Source organism: Suncus etruscus, chromosome 14, assembly GCF_024139225.1.
Source record: "Suncus etruscus isolate mSunEtr1 chromosome 14, mSunEtr1.pri.cur, whole genome shotgun sequence".
Taxonomy (NCBI): domain Eukaryota; kingdom Metazoa; phylum Chordata; class Mammalia; order Eulipotyphla; family Soricidae; genus Suncus; species Suncus etruscus.
Genome location: NC_064861.1, coordinates 27,261,126 through 27,278,396, shown reverse-complemented (window position 1 = coordinate 27,278,396; position 17,271 = coordinate 27,261,126). Strand labels below are relative to the sequence as shown.

The 17,271-nt window shown below is 46.6% G+C and overlaps 2 protein-coding genes across 4 annotated transcripts in view; one reads left to right on the top strand and one right to left on the bottom strand.

Moving 5' to 3' along the window:
* Positions 1–4,722, bottom strand: part of BRD8 (bromodomain containing 8) — a 32,935-nt gene extending 28,213 nt beyond the window's left edge. For all 3 annotated transcript variants that reach the window (XM_049785987.1, XM_049785989.1, XM_049785988.1), the window contains exons 1-2: positions 4,671–4,722; positions 1,619–1,715 (exon numbers count right to left, since the gene is read on the bottom strand). In XM_049785987.1, the coding sequence (XP_049641944.1) occupies positions 1,619–1,715; positions 4,671–4,689 (116 nt within the window). In that variant the 5' untranslated portion in view covers positions 4,690–4,722. The remainder of the gene's footprint in view (positions 1–1,618; positions 1,716–4,670) is intronic.
* Positions 4,723–5,944: 1,222 nt separating this feature from the next.
* On the top strand, positions 5,945–16,138 carry KIF20A (kinesin family member 20A). The gene is made up of 18 exons (XM_049786001.1): positions 5,945–6,109; positions 7,397–7,486; positions 7,729–7,848; positions 8,484–8,622; positions 8,733–8,920; positions 9,007–9,133; positions 9,320–9,514; positions 9,614–9,725; positions 10,639–10,707; positions 10,928–11,071; positions 11,267–11,432; positions 11,536–11,700; positions 11,825–11,964; positions 12,077–12,179; positions 12,871–13,066; positions 13,958–14,049; positions 14,256–14,393; positions 15,815–16,138. Exons 1-18 carry the CDS (start codon positions 5,945–5,947, stop codon positions 16,136–16,138), a joined length of 2,673 nt encoding a protein of 890 aa, XP_049641958.1.
* Positions 16,139–17,271: the final 1,133 nt, after the last annotated feature.

The window sequence follows — 17,271 nt, the reverse complement described above, 5'->3', positions numbered from 1 at the left end:
CGTTTCCTCTTTGAAGATGTCTTTAGTCTCAATGTCATAGAGTAAATACTGACATATTCTTCTATATAGCTATGATTCCAAGTCTGATATCAAGGTCTTTACTCCATTTGTATTTGACCTTTCTGCATGCTGTTAGATGGAAGTTCGAGTTTCCTTTTTTGCATGTTAATTATTTAACACAACAGCTGACCAGTTGTCCCAGTACCACTAGTTGAAGAGATTTTCCTTGTTCCATTTTGCGTTTCTTGCCCTTTTATTAAAGATTAATTGATTGTATGTCTGGGGGAACATTTTTTTTCCTTTTCTTTTTTTTTTTGGTTTTTGGGCCACACCCAGTGATGCTCAGGGGTTACTCCTGGCTATGCACTCAGTTGCTCCTGACTTGGGGGACCATAGGGGATCGAACCGTGGTCTGTCCTAGGCTAGTGCTGGCAAAACGAACACCTAATGCCACCGCGCTGGCCCTGGGGGAACATTTTCTAAATACTCAAGTCTATTCCATTGATCTAAGTGTCTGTCTTTATTCCAATACCATGCAGTTTTAATGACTATTGTTTTGCAGTACAATTTAAAGTTTCCTAAGGATTGCTTTAGCTATTCATGGATGTTAATTGTTCCAAATGAATTTCAGGAGTGTTTGATCCACTTCTTTTGCTCTATGCTCAGGAATCGCTCCTGGCAGGCTCGGGGGACCATATGGGATGCTGGGATTCGAACCACAGTCCTTCTGCATGCAAGGCAAATGCCTTACCTCCATGCTATCTCTCTGGCTTCGGCCCCTTTAAATCTTAAGATTATCCAGCTAAACTAGAACTGTTTCTTGCTATATTTTATTTTTAGGTTTTGGGCCACAGCTCCTGGTGCTCATGGGTGAAGGCCTGTGCTAAGTAACTGATTGTGGCAGTGTTGGGGGGAAATATGAGATATAGAGGATGAAACCCAGGATTCTAGTCAATTTGTTTTTTTTGTTTGTTTGGGACTAATAAGGGATTGTTCAGGGAACAATCCTCACGGTGTGGGGGATCATAAGAGGTATTGAGGATCAAATCTGGGACAGCTACATGATGGCCAAGACTTCTATCTTGTGTATTACTGCACAGGCCCACCCTCTAAATATTTTCAGAAATATGATTTTGCTCCAATAAAATCAGTACAGTTAACTCTAAAAATACACCTGTGTAAAGAATGTTCTTGGGGGCTGGAGAGATAGCACAGCAGTAGAGCGGTTTGCCTTGCACGTGGCCGACCAGGACAAACTCAGGTTCAATTCCCAGCACCCTATATGGTCCCCCGAGCCTGCCAAGAGTGATTTCTGAGCACAGAGCAAGGAGTAACCCTGAGTGTTGCCAGGTGTGACCCAACCACTCAAAAAAAAAGGGGCCGTGGAGGTGGCGCTAGAGGTGAGGTGTCTGCCTTGCAAGCACTAGCCAAGGAAGGACCGTGGTTCGATCCCCAGGCGTCCCATATGGTCCCCCCAAGCCAGGGGCAATTTCTGAGCGCTTAGGCAGGAGTAACCCCTTAGCATCAAACGGGTATGGCCCAAAAAAACAGAAACAAAAAACAACAACAACAACAACAACAACAAAAGTTGTAGACTTAGAAAGTCTATATAACTTACCAATTTTGATCTCCGCTCCTCATGACAGAAGAGGCTAAACACAGCTTTTCTCGAATGGACCATGGCTCTGTGGGGCCAGTACTCAGCAGCTTGTGTTCTGAAAGGAGAAGGCTAAATTAAAGACAACCATTGAGGGTTGGAGATAGCACAATGGACTTTAACACATGCTCTGCATGCCAGAGATCCTGGTATATAGTCCCCAGAGTACCAGCATGAGCAACCCATTAGCACCAAGTCAGGATTGGCTCCTAAAAACCATATTGTCACCCTGAAACAAAATAACAAAGACAGATTCAAAGCCTAGTAAAAGTGCAAGAACAAGCAGAGAATACAGCTGGCAAAGGTCCTGCCTTATACACAGCCAAGTCAGATTCTATCTTAGAACCGCATGTGTTTCCTGAGATCTTCCAAAAGTGATTCCTGAACACAGAGCTATGAGTATGCCAGAACACAGCTGAGATTAGTCCCAAAACAAACCAAAATATGGGGCGGAAGCAACAGCACAGAGGTAGGGCATTTGCCCTGAATGCAGCTGACCTGAAATGGACCTGGGTTTGATCCCCAGCATTCCATAAGTTCCCCTCCAGTCGGTCAGGAGTGATCCCTGGGCACAACTGGGTGTGGCCCCAAAGAACAAATAAAACAACAAAAAGAAACCAAAAAAAAAAAAGAATAAAATAAGCTGTTACCAAATCTTGATTTTTACTTTATTGCTTGGGGACATAACCAGTGACATTCAGGGGCTACTCTGGAATTGTGAAAGAGTGACCCATAAGAGGTGCCAGGGATCAAAACAGGGATCAAACCAGTTGGACGCATGCAGAGCAAATGCCCTACCTGCTTTACAATTGCTCCAGTCCCTACATCTTTATTTTTAGCAGCACTTAGGTAGTTATCTATTCAACTGCATATAAGTTACTCTGAACCACCATCAGTCCTGGATCAGCTGCTTTGCAAGGCAAACTCCCTACCGCTATGCAGAGCTATCTCTCCCGCCCCTGTCAAAAAGGTTTTATTTGGTTTTGAAACAAACCATACTACCCATTGGAGACATTGGGAAGGGGAGAGAGACAGTGACAGGGACCAAACTGAGCCTCCAGCGGGCATTAACCTTTTGACCTATGTCCCCAGCCCCCAGGCAAAAACAGTATTTCCTAAAATGTGGAGTACTGATTTAATTTTTAAAAAGTGGGGTTGGCCCCAGAGAAATTGTTCAGGAAATAAAGCATTTGTCTTGCATGTGGCTACATCCCACATTATCCCTCACCGCCAAATGCGGACACCATATATAGTCTCATAGCAAGAGTCACTCCTAAACATAAGCAATAGGGGCCAGATAGTACAGCGGTAAGGCGTTTGCCTTGCATGCAATCAACACAGGACGAACAACGGTTGGCATCCCATATGGTCCCCTGAGCCTACCAGGGGCAATTTCTGAGCATAGAGCCAGGAGTAACCACTGAGTGTGGCCTGCTGTGACCCCGCCCCCCAAAAAAAAACCATAAACAGTAATAGCTCCTAAACAGTTACAGGTGTGTGGGGCCAGAGTGATGGCGCTAGAGGTAAGGCATCTGCCTTGCAAGCGCTAGTCTAGGAGGGACAGCGGTTCGATCCCCGACGTCCCATATGTTCCCCCAAGACAGGAGCGATTTCTGAGTGCATAGTCAGGAGTAACCCCTGAGTGTCAACAGGTGTGGCCCAAAAACAAAACAAAAAAGTTACAGGTGTGGATGAAGCCCCACCCTCTCCCCTCAGTCTCCCCTCCTCTATTCCCCCAGGGCAGATTTTAAAAGGCTCAAGTAATGAACACTTTAGTTTAAAAGACAAGGAAATGCCTTAAGGGTCGGAGACTCCACTAGGTGAAAAGCAGTGCTCAAAGCACCTGTTACAGGGCCACACACAGGATCAAAAGGGCTCAAGCAAGCATGAAAGGAGCTGAAGAGATAGCACAGAGGCAGGGCGTTTGCCTGCACACAGCTGATCCAAGACAGTGGTTCGAATCCCGGCATCCTATATAGTTCCCCGGGCCTGCCAGGAGTGATTTCTGAGTGCAGAGCCAGGAGTGACCCCTGAGCACCACCGCGTTTGACCCCGCCCCCCTAAAAAGGCAAGCATGCAGGTAGCTAGATTACTGGTTTCATATGATTGACCACTCATCTCTAAAGCACCAAGTAGGGAGTACCTGTGCAAGGGGAGGGGCACCTGTGTAGCTCACAAATTTAAAGGTGGGAGGGTAACTCAAAGGGCTAGTGCGCCTGCCTGAAAGAGTAGGCGCCCCAGTTCGAGCCCCAGCACTGCCTGGAGCAGCTCCTAGTGTGGCCCGAAAAAAAAAAAAAAAAAAAGCAAAAACACACAAGCTGAAAACTTAACCCCACCCCACTGCCCCGCCCCCTTCCCTCGTTTTTTAGTTTACAGAGGGAAAGGGCCCAGAAAGAAAATGCCTGAGATGTTCGGAACGCAAAATCCCCCAATGGTAGCAATGCTCACGGCCCAACTCCCCCTGATGGGCTTCACAGACGTAGATTAGAAAATGACAGGTAGGGCGTTTGCCTTGCATGCAGAAGGACGGTGGTTCGAATCCCGGCATCCCACATGGTCCCCCGAGCCTGCCAGGAGCGATTTCTGAGCGTAGAGCCAGGAAGAACCACTGCTGGGTGTGACCCCAAAACAACAAAACAAAAAAGAAAATGACGGCTCCAAAAAGACGGGCACTTATTAAGGTCCACATGTGGTTTTTTTTTGTTTGTTTGTTTGTTTTTTGCTCCTGCACGTTAAGAGTCCGTAGCCAGCACCTTCCAGCTCTCAACCCCGCAGAGCTCCTGCACGTACAAGGATGCGTTAAGCGACTTCTCCCCAATTTCCGCGGCCTTCCTAAGAGGCTAAGCATTGGCCGCCCTCGAGCTTGGTTAGTTCTCTGCGGAAACTGGTATTTGCTTGTTTTTGTCTTTCAGGAAAATTGTTGCTTTTACACCACAAGCACATGACAGACTACGAAGCCTAATTTTCGGCTCCACCCGGGTCTCTCGGGGAAAAAAACGACGTAGATACTCACTGCCAGTCCCCGCCGCCATCTTGGTCCCGAAGTCTCCACCCCCCGACGGCCAAACCGACCGGAAGAGCCGACACCAGGGGATTCTGGGAAAGAAGATGCCGGCGTCTGTTCGCAAGGCCTCCTGGGAAATGTAGTTTTAGACGGCGTCTGCTCACAAGGCCTCCTAGGAGATGTAGTTTTAGACGGCATCTGTTCGCAAGGCCTCCTGGGAAATGTAGTTCTTTAGGCGAACCAGCGAACCCCAAATCCGGGTATTGAAAAGGAAGATCAGCTGATAGCGTCGGAAAGTTGCTATGATTTAAGCTCAAATGTTTGTTAGGCGGGGAGCGTATCCCCGACGATCCACCTCCATCCTCCCGGCAGTTGGTAACCCGGAACTTCTACAGTGAAGGGGCCCAAGTCCAAACAAACCGTCTTCCCAAGGTGCTCCGTCCCGCCCTCCATCCCTCCCCGGGTGCTGATTGGTCGCCGCCGCTCTCGCCCTCCCATTGGCCCGACGAACGCCAGCGCGTAGTTTAAAACATTGTATCGGCGACAAAGCTGGGCCTCGTGGGAGGAGCTGTGCTCAACTCGGGCGGCCGGGGTGCAGGTTCTGTGTCCGATTGTGCATGAGCTGCTTGCTGCCCAAGGAAGAGATCCACTGTCCCCTAACCAGGTGAGTGTGCAGGTCAACTGCTGTCAGGAGTTACCCCAGAAAAATAAAGGCATTTCGGAAACGGAGCTGCCACCATCCCTTTTTTTATTTTCTCTTAAATTCTACCGTGCCCTCGCAGTCGGCCTGGTTGCAAAAGCTTAGGGCTCCTGACACCATCTCCATCCAATGCAGCACCGCTGGGCGAGGCATCTTCATTGCAACTCGGTCTTCTGCTTTTAGGACCGGATTTTTAGTTTTTATTTATAAGCTCCAGGTCAGGCGGGATTAAATCATTAACTTCACACTCCTTTCCTCTGTGGTGGAAGGGGGAGACTAAGGTGTGGCGTCGCCAAAGTGTATTGTTTCTTTTTTTTTTTTTTTTTTCTTTTTTTGGTTTTTGGGTCACACCCGGCAGTGCTCAGGGGTTACTCCTGGCTGTCTGCTCAGAAATAGCTCCTGGCAGGCATGGGAGACCATATGGGACACCGGGATTCGAACCAACCACCTTTGGTCCTGGATCGGCTGCTTGCAAGGCAAACGCCGCTGTGCCATCTCTCCGGGCCCCAGTATATTGTTTCTTACTAGCATGTGCCACCCTTAAGTTCCCTCCTGTCTTCAGGCCTAAGCTGCTCCTGCTGGCATGTCGCAAGGGATCTTGTCTCCGCCTTCTGGCTTGCTTTCCGATGAAGAGGTCTTAGTCTCCCCCATGTTTGAGTCCACGGCTGCAGACTTGGGGCCTGTTATAAGCAAGAAGCTGCTCTCAGACTGTTCGGACATCTCCACATCCCTAGAGGAAAAGCAACAGGTAAAAGGAGGTGCTTTAGAGGCAGAACGATATTTTCAGCTTGACTAGTTGTCAGGATTAATATCGACTCAAAGACCAGTAATCCTGCAGGTCTAAGAGATGAGTTCAAGATGAAGAGCTGGACAAGCAAAAAACATAGCATATTGTGTTCATTAGAAGAAAAATAGTATTTACATTGCAGTAGTGAAAAAATTCAATGTATGTCCCCTTTTTGTTTAGTTTTGGAGTGACATCCAGTGATCCTCAGGGATTATGCTTGGGGTTTAGGGGACCATATGGGATGCTGGGAACCAAGCCCAAGTTGGCTGCATGCAAAGCAAGCTCCCTATTCATTACTCTCTCTAGCATCTGCACACCTGGGATTTAATACCAACCATTTACATTTTGGAGCCTTTCTTTAGTTCTATCTAGGCTGGTATCTCAATTCCAAAGTTGTTCTTTGGGATTAGATACATTTTATTTTTTATAAGGAACTGTTTTCTGCTGTATTCTTAGTCTTTTCCTACTGATGTCATAGCACTTCCCCTCAGTGACAACCAATACCCTGGTTAAAAGCAACTTCATTTCCTTTATTTTTCCGGTTTTGAGGCCACACCCAGTGGTGCTCAGGGGTTACTCCTGGCCCTGTGCTCAGAAATTGCTCCTAGCAGGCTCAGGGGACCATATGGGATGCTGGAAATCAAACCCAGGTCCATTCTGTGTTGGCCTCATGCAAGGCAAACACCCTACCCACTGTGCTATTTATTGCTCTGGCCCCTCAGGGCTTACTCCTGACTACTCAGGGATCATTCCTGGTCGGTTGGGAGGGACCACCTGGGGTGTTGTGTGCAAAGCAAGCATCTACCTACTATCTCTCCAGCCTCAGGGACTATTATTAACCTCATTTTACAGAAGTGAAAACTTAAAGCAGAGACTTTAAAGAACTTGTGTAAGTTCCAATAGTTACTAACTGATGGAATTGGGATTCAAAACCAGCAGTCTGCTGCCACAATATTAAAATTCTATTCTGTGCCAGGATAGCCCATGCTGATTTTTATGCCAGTCATCCAACTCTAGCTATAATTTGACAAGCCAGGTTTGTGAATGACTAAAAGATAGGAAGATTGAGAAAATAGTGAAAAGAACCACAGAGTTTGGAATGATTATGGAACCAAAGAGTTAGTTACACACGGCAACTGAAAAAGAATGAGTATATAATGTGATCCCTACAAACTGCTTTGTCTGTCCATCTGTTTGGACATACCCACTGCAATTATTCAGTATTCCTGGCCTGGAATTCTCCCACAGGTTCCATCTGAGGATAATACAGAGAAGGTGAAAGTATACCTAAGGATTAGGCCCTTGTTGCCCTCAGAGTTGGAACGCCAGGAAGATCAGGTAAGTGAAGAGGGAGGATTCAGGATGGAATGCTTCCTTCTTTTTTTGTTGGAAAGGGTGGGGGGGGGGGTCACACTCTGTTACTCCTGGCTCTGGACTCAGAAATCACTCCTTGGGGACCAATTGGAATTCTGGGGATCGAACCCAGATCAGCTCTGTGCAAGACAAACACCCTCTCTGCTATGTTATCACTCTATCCCCTGAACGTTTCCTTCTTGACAGGGATGTTTTCCTCTTCTCAGGGCTGTGTCCATATTGAGAATGTGGAGACACTTGTCTTACGGGCACCCAAAGACTCCTTTGCCCAGAAGAGCAACGAGCGGGGAATTGGACAAGCTATTCACAAATTCACCTTTTCCCAGGTATGGAGGTATTTGGTCTGTGAACACTGTAAAGGGGCAATTTTATTCCCTCTTTAGAAATAGAGATTGGCTGGGGAATTGAACATCGGTCAGCCTTGTGCAAGGCAAATGCCCTACCTGCTGTGCTATCACTCTGGCCCCAGAAATTCTATTATTGTCATTTCCTAATAAGGAAATAGTAGCAAATTTCCTAAGAAGGTTACTGTGACTCAGTGAAAATAATGTTTAGGTCATGTAACTTGTCCATGATAAGAATGAAGACTTGATTCTAAACTCACAGTCGTTACCATTCTGTTGTCCCACTCTGTGTACGTAGCTTTGAATTCAGTGGATAATGGAAGTTTCCACACTTAGTTGAGAATCCCTGGAAATTATCTTCCTTAGCAGACAAGGATAAATCAGCCTCCATGCACCCGAAGTATTGACTTATTTGAATTTAAAAAAAAAAAAAAAAGGATTAGTAAGAGGCTTTAAGTCTAAAGTGTTTCTGGAGCCAGCTGATAGCACTCTAGGAAAAAGTTTCTCAGATGTGCTCCAGAACCAACCACCCAGGAAGAAAATCATCTAACTGGCTCACACCGGAGGCAAGTTGGAGAGGAGCAATAGGTCTCTGAGAAATCTTTTGGTCTCTCTAGATCTTTGGACCAGAAGTGGGGCAAGCAGCCTTCTTCAACCTGACAGTAAAGGACATGGTAAAGGATGTGCTCAAAGGGCAGAACTGGCTCATCTATACATACGGAGTCACCAACTCAGGGAAAACCCACACAATTCAAGGTGAGCAGTAAGCTTAACGGGACTGCTAGTGGGGCAGTAGGATATCTTCATCTATGGATGCTCTCAGTTGGGGGAGAGAGACACCCACTCTACCTTTCACATGCCTTCAGGTACCATTAAAGATGGAGGGATCCTGCCACGGTCCCTGGCTCTGATCTTCAACAGCCTCCAGGGTCAGCTTCATTCCACAGCTGATCTTAAGCCTTTGCTCTCCAATGAGGTCATCTGGCTGGACAATAAGCAAGTCCGGCAAGAAGAGCTAAAGAAACTGACCCTACTCAATGGAAGCCTCCATGAGGTAAAGCAGTGGTGTCCACAGAGCAGGAGATAGAGAGGATCAATCTTTGGGAATTTTGTACTTATTGCCTCTCTGGGGCCTTCTAGGAGCTATCTACCTCCTTAAAGAGGAGTGTTCACGTTGAAGGTTGCATGGGTAACAGCACCAGCTTTGATAGTGGCATTGCCGGGTTCTCCTCCGCCAGCCAGATGACCAGCAGTAGCCAGCTGGATGGTATGTACCAGGACTGGGCTCTGTGCCAGGTAACAATGGGAACTCACGCCCTGCCTCCAACAACTATCCCCTCTCTTAGGGATAGATAGAAGTTACAGCCTGCTTACCAATGCTTGAGACCCACGCTAAAACCGAAGGGGACATGGGTTTTTGAGGGCTGATCTCGTGTATTGATTTCATCTCCAGAAACGAGTCACCGATGGGCACAGCCGGACACTGCCCCCGTGAGTGTCCCTGCAGACATTCGCTTCTCCATCTGGGTCTCCTTCTTTGAGATCTACAATGAACTCCTTTACGACCTGTTAGAACTGCCTAACCAGCGACGCAAGAGGCAGACTCTGCGTCTGTGCGAGGATCACAATGGCAATCCCTACGTGAAGGGTATGGAGAGGCAAAGAGGCTGGCACGGACCTTACAGAGTCTGAGGCAGACCCTAGGATGGCTCAGGTGTTTGCATCTTATGTTCTCTCCTTCCCTTAGATCTCAATTGGATTCATGTTCAGGATGCTGAAGAAGCCTGGAAACTCCTGAAAGTAGGTCGTAAGAACCAGAGCTTTTCCAGCACTCACCTGAACCAGAACTCCAGTCGCAGGTAAGGGGCTTGTGTTCCTGGAAATATTTCCACTCAGCACTCCACTGGTTCAAGATAACTGTGCAGGGGAAGAAGCAATAGTAAAATGGGGCGCTTTCCATGCATGAGGCCAACTGAGATTCAGTCCTGAATGGTCTCCCAAGCCCTGCCAGGAATAAGTCCTGAATCAGAGCAGGAGTAAGCTCTGAGACCAGTCAGTATGACAGGAGAGAGGGGGAAAGGGAGAGGAGAAAAGAAAGGAAGAAAGCAGAGAAAAGAAAGAAAAGGGGGCCGGTGAGGTGGCGCTAGAGGTAAGGTGTCTCCCTTGCAAGCACTAGCCAAGGAAGGACCGCAGTTCGATCCCCTAGCGTCCCCCCAAGCCAGGGACAATTTCTGAGCGCTTAGCCAGGAGTAACCCCTGAGCATCAAATGTGTGTGTGTGTGTGTAGAGAGAGAGAGAAATAAAGATAGCAGAGCAGTAGGGCTTTTGCCTTGCAGCCGATCCAGGATGGACATTGGTTCGAATCCCAGTGTCCCTATGGTCCCCCCAACCCCCGTGCCTACCTCTGAGCGATTTCTTTTTTTGGGCCACATCCGGCGGTGCTCAGGGGTCACTCCTAGCTGTCTGCTCAGAAATAGCTCCTGGCAGGCACAGGGGACCATATGGGACACCGGGATTCGAACCAACCACCTTTGGTCCTGGATTGGCTGCTTACAAGGCAAACGCTGTTGTGCTGTCTCTCCGGGTCCTCTGAGCCATTTCTGAGCAGAGAGCCAGGAGTAACTCCTGAATGTCACTGTGACCCAAAAAAAAAAAAAAAAGTAAAAGGAGGGAGGGAGGGAGGGAGGGAGGGAGGGAGGGAGGGAGGGAGGGAAAGAAGAAAAAAGAAATAGTGCCAGAAATTGACATGTCTCTTTCTGTCTTAACTTCTAGTCACAGCATCTTCTCAATCCGGATCCTGCACCTTCAGGGGGAAGGGGACATAGTGCCCAAAATAAGCGAGTAAGTTTTTCCATTGAGAAGCTTGGGCTTGGTCATAAATGATAATTAGGTAGAGAGCATGAAGGACCTCAGAGGAATTATCTCTTTGAATTTCTTGCTCTTCTCTCTTCCTTTGATACAGAGGTTCTTTGTGATTCTTTCCCTCTGCAGAACTGTATAAAATGCAAATGGCTCAGGACATGCGAGGTCCTCATGTCAATCCTATTTGACTTCATTCTAGGTTGTCACTCTGTGATCTGGCTGGCTCAGAACGCTGCAAAGATCAGAAGAGTGGTGAGCGGCTTAAAGAAGCAGGAAACATTAACACGTCTCTGCATACCCTGGGTCGCTGTATTGCAGCTCTGCGTCAAAACCAGCAAAACAGGCAAGTTTTCTACTATAAAATGTGCACTGGGTAGTCTAAAGCAGCAGTTTTCAAATGCCGGTCTGAAGGCATAAAGTGAGTTGGCAAAACCAGCCACTGAGATTTGCCAATAGATTTCCTGATCACTAGAGGTGGTGGTAGATACATGAAGTATTAGAGTTCTGTTCTCAGTGTTCTTCTCTGGTTCTGTATCAGGTCCAAGCAAAACCTGGTTCCCTTTCGTGACAGCAAGTTGACCCGAGTGTTCCAGGGCTTCTTCACAGGCCGAGGCCGCTCCTGCATGATTGTCAACGTGAACCCCTGTGCATCTACCTATGACGAGACCCTTCACGTGGCCAAGTTCTCAGCTATTGCCAGCCAGGTGAGAAATTTGTATTTGGAGAGTTGAACTCACTTTAGACTAGTACCTTTCCATAGGAAAGCTTCTAGAGACTTTTTTGATTCAGTGAAGATTCTCCTATTAGCTTGTGCATGCTCCACCTGTGCATCTGGGATTCCCATCGTTGCATTCATTCATCAAAGAGCACAGCTTGCGGTCCTCTTCCACCTCAGAGACGGGAGTGAAATTAGAACAAAGCCTTGATGATGACAATGAAAATGAAGTTGATATCTCCAAATACAGCAAAGAGGTAAGAACTTAAGAACTTTGGTCCAGGAGTTTGATGGCAGAACCTTCCCCCTTCTGCTTTCCAGATGGCTCTGTTGTTTGTGGGCACAAGCATCTGAGTCTCTGACCTGGATGTTCCCATCCAGGAGCTGCTGCAGGTCGTAGAGGCCATGAAAGCACTGCTGTTGAAAGAGCGGCAGGAAAAGTTGGAGTTGGAGATGCAGCTCCGGGATGAGATTTGCAGTGAGATGGTGGAACAGATGCAGCAGCGGGAAAAGTGGTGCAGGTACCATGTTGGCTGGATGTCTTGGGCTGTCACCAAGATTAGAAGCTGGGAAGGAGACACTAGAATGGAGAGGGGCCTCAAAATCAGTTTTATTCATTTTTCTTTCCAACAGCGAACATTTGGACACCCAGAAGGAATTACTGGAGGAAATGTATGAAGATAAACTGAAAATTCTGCGAGAGTCACTGACCAATTTTTACCAAGAAGAGCTTCAGGTGAGTTGCTTTGAACCCACCTAACCAACTACTCTGATTCCCATCACAAGTTTGTCCAAGGTAGACTGTATAAACTTAGGCAAGAAGATAATAACATACTTTTCTCTGTTTTCTTCTGTCTTCGGGGAGAATTAAGGGTTTTGTTGACTAGGAAATGGAATACATGTTTTAAAAAAGAAAGACAAGAAAAACCCAGGCTTTTGACCAGAAGCCTTTTTTGGGGGGCAGGGATTTGGGGTCACCTTCAGTGGTGCTCAGAGGTTCCTACTGTCTCTGTACTCAAAAATCCCCTCGAGGAGCGGTGGTGCTAGAGGTAAGGTGTCTGACTTGCAAGCGCTAGCCTAGGACAGACCGCAGTTTGATCCCCCAGCATCCCATATGGTCCCCACCCCCACCCCCAAGCCAGGAACAATTTCTGAGTGAATAGCCAGCAGTAACCCCTGAGCATCAGCAGGTGTGCCCCCCCCCCCCAAAAAAAAAAAAAAAAAAAAACTCTCCTGTCAGGCTTAGGAGACTATATGGGATGCTGGAAATTGAACCCAGGTCCATCCTGGTTTGGCCTCATGCAAGACAAATGCCCTGCCACTGTGCTATTGCTCCGGTCCCTGACCAAAGTCTTATAGAAGACTTGTTCATTTGTTCAGTATTTGTTGGTCTCAGGGTGGAATTGTGCTCTCTGCTTCCCTCTTAGGAGCGGGATGAAAAGATTGAAGAGCTAGAAGCTCTCTTGATGGAAGCGAGACAGCAGCCAGCACAGAAACAGTCAGAGTCTGAATTGACTGTGCGGCGCTCACAAAGGTTGGTGGCTTCTACCTCCACCCAACAGCTCCAGGAGGTTAAAGCTAAACTAGACCAGTGCAGAGAAGAACTGACTACCACCACTGAAGGTAAGGAAGGGGAGGAGGAGGAGAGCGTTAACACACATAGGAAACAGCAATTTGTCAAACAAAAACTCCAATCTAATTTCCTCAATTCAAGCTATATCCCCCTGACCTTTCCACTCCAGAATTCATTTTTGTTTTGTTTTTGTTTCCAAAACAAAAACACTGGCGCTCTGGGGTTACTCCTGGCGGTGCTCAGAAATCACTGTTGGCAGGCTTGGGAGACCATATGGGTTACTGGGGATCAAACCCAGCTCCATCCTGGGTTGGCCTTGTGGAAGGCAAACTCCCTACCTCTGTGCTATCACTCAGGCCCCAGAATTCTCTTTGTTTTTGTTTTGGGCCACACCCAGCGGTGGCGGTGGTGTTCAGGGGTTACTCAAAGTCTGCACCAAGAAATCACTCCTGGTAGGCTTGGGGAACCATATGAGATTCTGGGGACTGAACCTGAGTCTGTCCTGGGTTGTCTGCATGCAAGACAAATACCCTACCACTGTGCTATCGCTCCAGCTCAGAATTCTCTTTTTAAGAATTTGTTTTTGGAGGCACTTTCAGCTAGAATTGGTGCCTTGAATGGAATCCAGGGCTTCCACATGTGAAACTTGTGCTTAAGCCCTACAGGTATCTGCCTAACATATGGTCTCACTTTTTATACTTGTTGCACTCTTATTAATTCTATGAAGGAAGGGGCTAAAGTGATAGCACAGCAGGTAGGACATTTGCCTTGCACAGAGGTTGCCCAGATTTGATCCTTGGCATCCCATATAGTACCCTGATGCCAGGTGTAATTTCTGAGCACAGAGCCAGGATTAATCCCTAAACTTAGCTGGGTGTGTCCCTCCCCCTTTAGTCCAAGTTAGAAAGTCAATATATAAGTCCTTGTTTCTTTCCTTTTAGAGCTCCAGAAATATCAGAAGATGTTAGAACCACCACCCTCAGCCAAGCCCTTCACCACAGATGTGGATAAGAAATTAGAGGAGGGCCTGAGGGTAATTACTGTTCTGTTCCCAAGGCTCTCTAGCCTAAGGCAACTGCCAGCATTCCTCTTCCTTTTCTGTGCAAACAAATTTGTGTGTGGTCCTTGACAGTGACACCTTCATTCTGCTCTCATTCTTCAGTCCCCTTTCACATCTGACTCCCCTGGATTCTTATCTTCATCAGTCTTGGTCACTATCTGATACTCCCTTTTTTTCAGAATATAAGGCTGCTGCGAAGAGAGCTTCAGAAGCTCAGTGAGTCTCTTCAGTCAGCAGAGAGAGCTTGTTGCCACAGCACTGGAGCAGAAAAACTTCGCCAAGTCCTGACCACGTGTGATGACACCTTAAGCAAACAGGTTGGGTTCCCATACATTCCCCTTCTCTCAGTAGCCCATTCCAGAGTGTATGTGTGAATGAGGAACAAAGAGAAAAGGCAAACATTTAGACTGCTCTTATACAGTCAACAAGTTTTCTCTTCCCTGAAAAATAAAAATAGCTATTCACCAAGTAAACTGTGCTAAATAATTTATAAGCATTTTCTCTATAGTTGCCCTGGGGAGATGAATAAATGATATTTCATCTAAGATGCTTCAGTTATGGGGGGGACCTTATTTTACGAGCCCAAAACAGAAAATATTGTTAAGCTATGACCATTTGTCATTAGTTATCTGCATCCTGATTTCAGGTCTATTCATTTTTTTCTTCTAAAACCACAGTGGCCAGATAAATTTGGCATGCCAGTGACCCAGGTCAGCCTCCACTCCCACACAGGGCCCTTAGCTCTACCAGGTGTGTCCTGAAACAAATAAATTAATCACATACTAAACAAGCATTTGATCCTAGAAACCTAGACTCTTTACTTTGGGGTTAGACCTAGCAGTGCTCTGGGCTTACTTCTGGCTCTGCACTCAGGGATCATTATTGGTGGTGCTCTGGGAATTATATGGAGTGTTGTACTGTACTATTACTCTGGTCCAAGAACAAAGACTTTTAAACTTTATTTGTTTGGTTTTTGGTTCACACCCGGCGGCACTCGGGTCACTCCTGGCAGGCTCAGGGGACCATAGGAGATGCCGGGAATCAAATCAGGGTCCGTCCTGTGTTGGCCGCATGCAAGGCAAATGTCCTACCACTGTGCTGTCACTCTGGTCCCAAGTAAACTTATTCCATCTCAAACCACCTTGTGTTATAAGATACCCTTCCACAAAGATGACTCAAAGAGCTAGAGCACATAATGTGCATAGAAGAGCCCCATCTACCAGCCCCAATACTAACCTTGAACACTGAGCTGAATTTGACTCCCCCCCCCAAAAAAAAAAAACACAAATGCCCCTGTATTAATTGCCATTTGTGGATTTAGTTTTTATTTATTTTTTTTTTAACTACAATGCAAAGAATTAGACTTAAGGTCTTACTCAGGTTTGGCAAGTACTCTACTACCATTGAACAAAACATACCCTCCAACCCAATTTGTGGGGTCTTAAAGTATCCTTTGAAAAGCAGTCTTTATATATTATTAGTAGTAGAAGGCACATTATGTTGCCTCATTTACCTAATGGACTGGACAAAATGTTTTCTGTGGGCCAAAGTGATAGCAAGCCCGACAAGTAGGGTTGCCTTGTATGTGGCTGACCCAGGTTCGATCTATGGTATCCATCCCTTGAGCCTGCCAGGAGTAATTCCTGAGTGAAGAGCCAAGAGTTACCCTTAGTACCACCAGGTGTGGTCCAAACCCCCCCATCCAAATGTTTTCTGTAACTTTATTGCTTTCCTTTAGGATCAGACCTTGGCTGAGCTGCAGAATAACATGATGCTAGTAAAACTGGACCTTCGGAAAAAGGCAGCCTGTATCGCTGAGCAATATCATACTGTCCTAAAACTCCAGCAAGACCAGGCTTCTTCTACCAAAAAGCGTGTTGGCGCCAACCAGGAAAATCAGCAACCAAACCAGCAGCCTCCAGGGAAGAAACCATTTCTTCGAAACTTACTTCCCCGAACACCCACCTGCCAAAGCTCGACCAACTGCAGCCCTTACGCCCGGATTCTGCGTTCACGACGGTCCCCTTTACTCAAATCAGGGCCTTTTGGCAAAAAATTCTAAGGCAATGGAGGAAGAGTACCTGAGGTGTTCAGCTGCTTGGCTTACTCGGTTCCTTTTTAAGCTTTACAGTATACCTCGAATTCTGTCTGAAATGCAATACTCACTGTTCCCCTTTTTGTAATATAATCACCTATGTATAATCTCATGCTTTTTTTATTCATATGATTTCTGTGCACACTCAAAAGTTATATTAAATAAATATATTATTCACATTTTAATATCAAACTCATCAAAATAAGATCTTGGTTTTACAGTGGGTATGGTACTTGCTTTCCACATAGCTGACATGGGAAAGGGAACATCACCAGGTCTAGCCTGAAAAATCAAATAAAAATTTTACAAAGTAAAAAAGAACCTTAGCCCCAAAAGATAGTACAGAGGCTCTGGTGCTTGCTTATATAAATCAATCCTTTTGGGGCCGGAGTGTTTGCCTTGCACACAGCCAATCCAAATTGGACTTTGGCTCGATTCCTGGCGTCCCATATGGTCCCCCAAGCCAGGAGTGATTTCTGAGCGAATTAGCCAGGAGTAAACCCTGAGTGTCACCAGTTGTGCCCTGCCCCCCAAAAAGTGTGAAGAAAAAAAATCACTCCTTTTAACTTGTCTAATAAATGACGGCTAAGAAAAACATTCTATTGGTGATAGAAGGGGGGGGGGGGGGGAAGAAAACCCAGACAATTACATAAAAAATATTTATTAAAACAGACCAGACTGAAGTGAATTTTTTGTTAAACAAAGTACTTCCAAATGTCCATGAAATAATCTAACCCAGTCTCCTGGCCTTGCTTTAGTAAGGGTAGAGCTAACTCTTAAGACATCTCATGCCCGCAGTGTGGGCCATCAGCAGTTCCAACTTCGGTGAAATTCTTTTTCCCATTATTCAAGTCTAGTAAGAGATCCTTCCCATTTGAAAGCTTCTGGGAGACTTCAAAGCCATGTGTGTGGGGACACACACAAAGAATGTGAAGGGGCCCGTGAGGTGGCGCTAGAGGTAAGGTGTCTGCCTTGCAAGCGCTAGCCAAGGAAGGACTGTGACCGCGGTTCGATCCCCGGCGTCCATATGGTCCCCCCAAGCCAGGGGCAATCTCTGAGCATCAAACGGGTGTGGCCCAAAAAAAAAAAAATGTGTCCTC

Excerpts from the sequence above, each read along its gene's own strand:
- KIF20A (XM_049786001.1), top strand. The coding sequence starts at position 5,945 with ATGTCGCAAGGGATCTTGTCTCCGCCTTCTGGCTTGCTTTCCGATGAA. Across the intron at positions 6,110-7,396 it reads CCCTAGAGGAAAAGCAACAG|GTTCCATCTGAGGATAATAC; the intron begins GTAAAAGGAGGT and ends ATTCTCCCACAG. Across the intron at positions 8,921-9,006 it reads TCAATGGAAGCCTCCATGAG|GAGCTATCTACCTCCTTAAA; the intron begins GTAAAGCAGTGG and ends GGGGCCTTCTAG.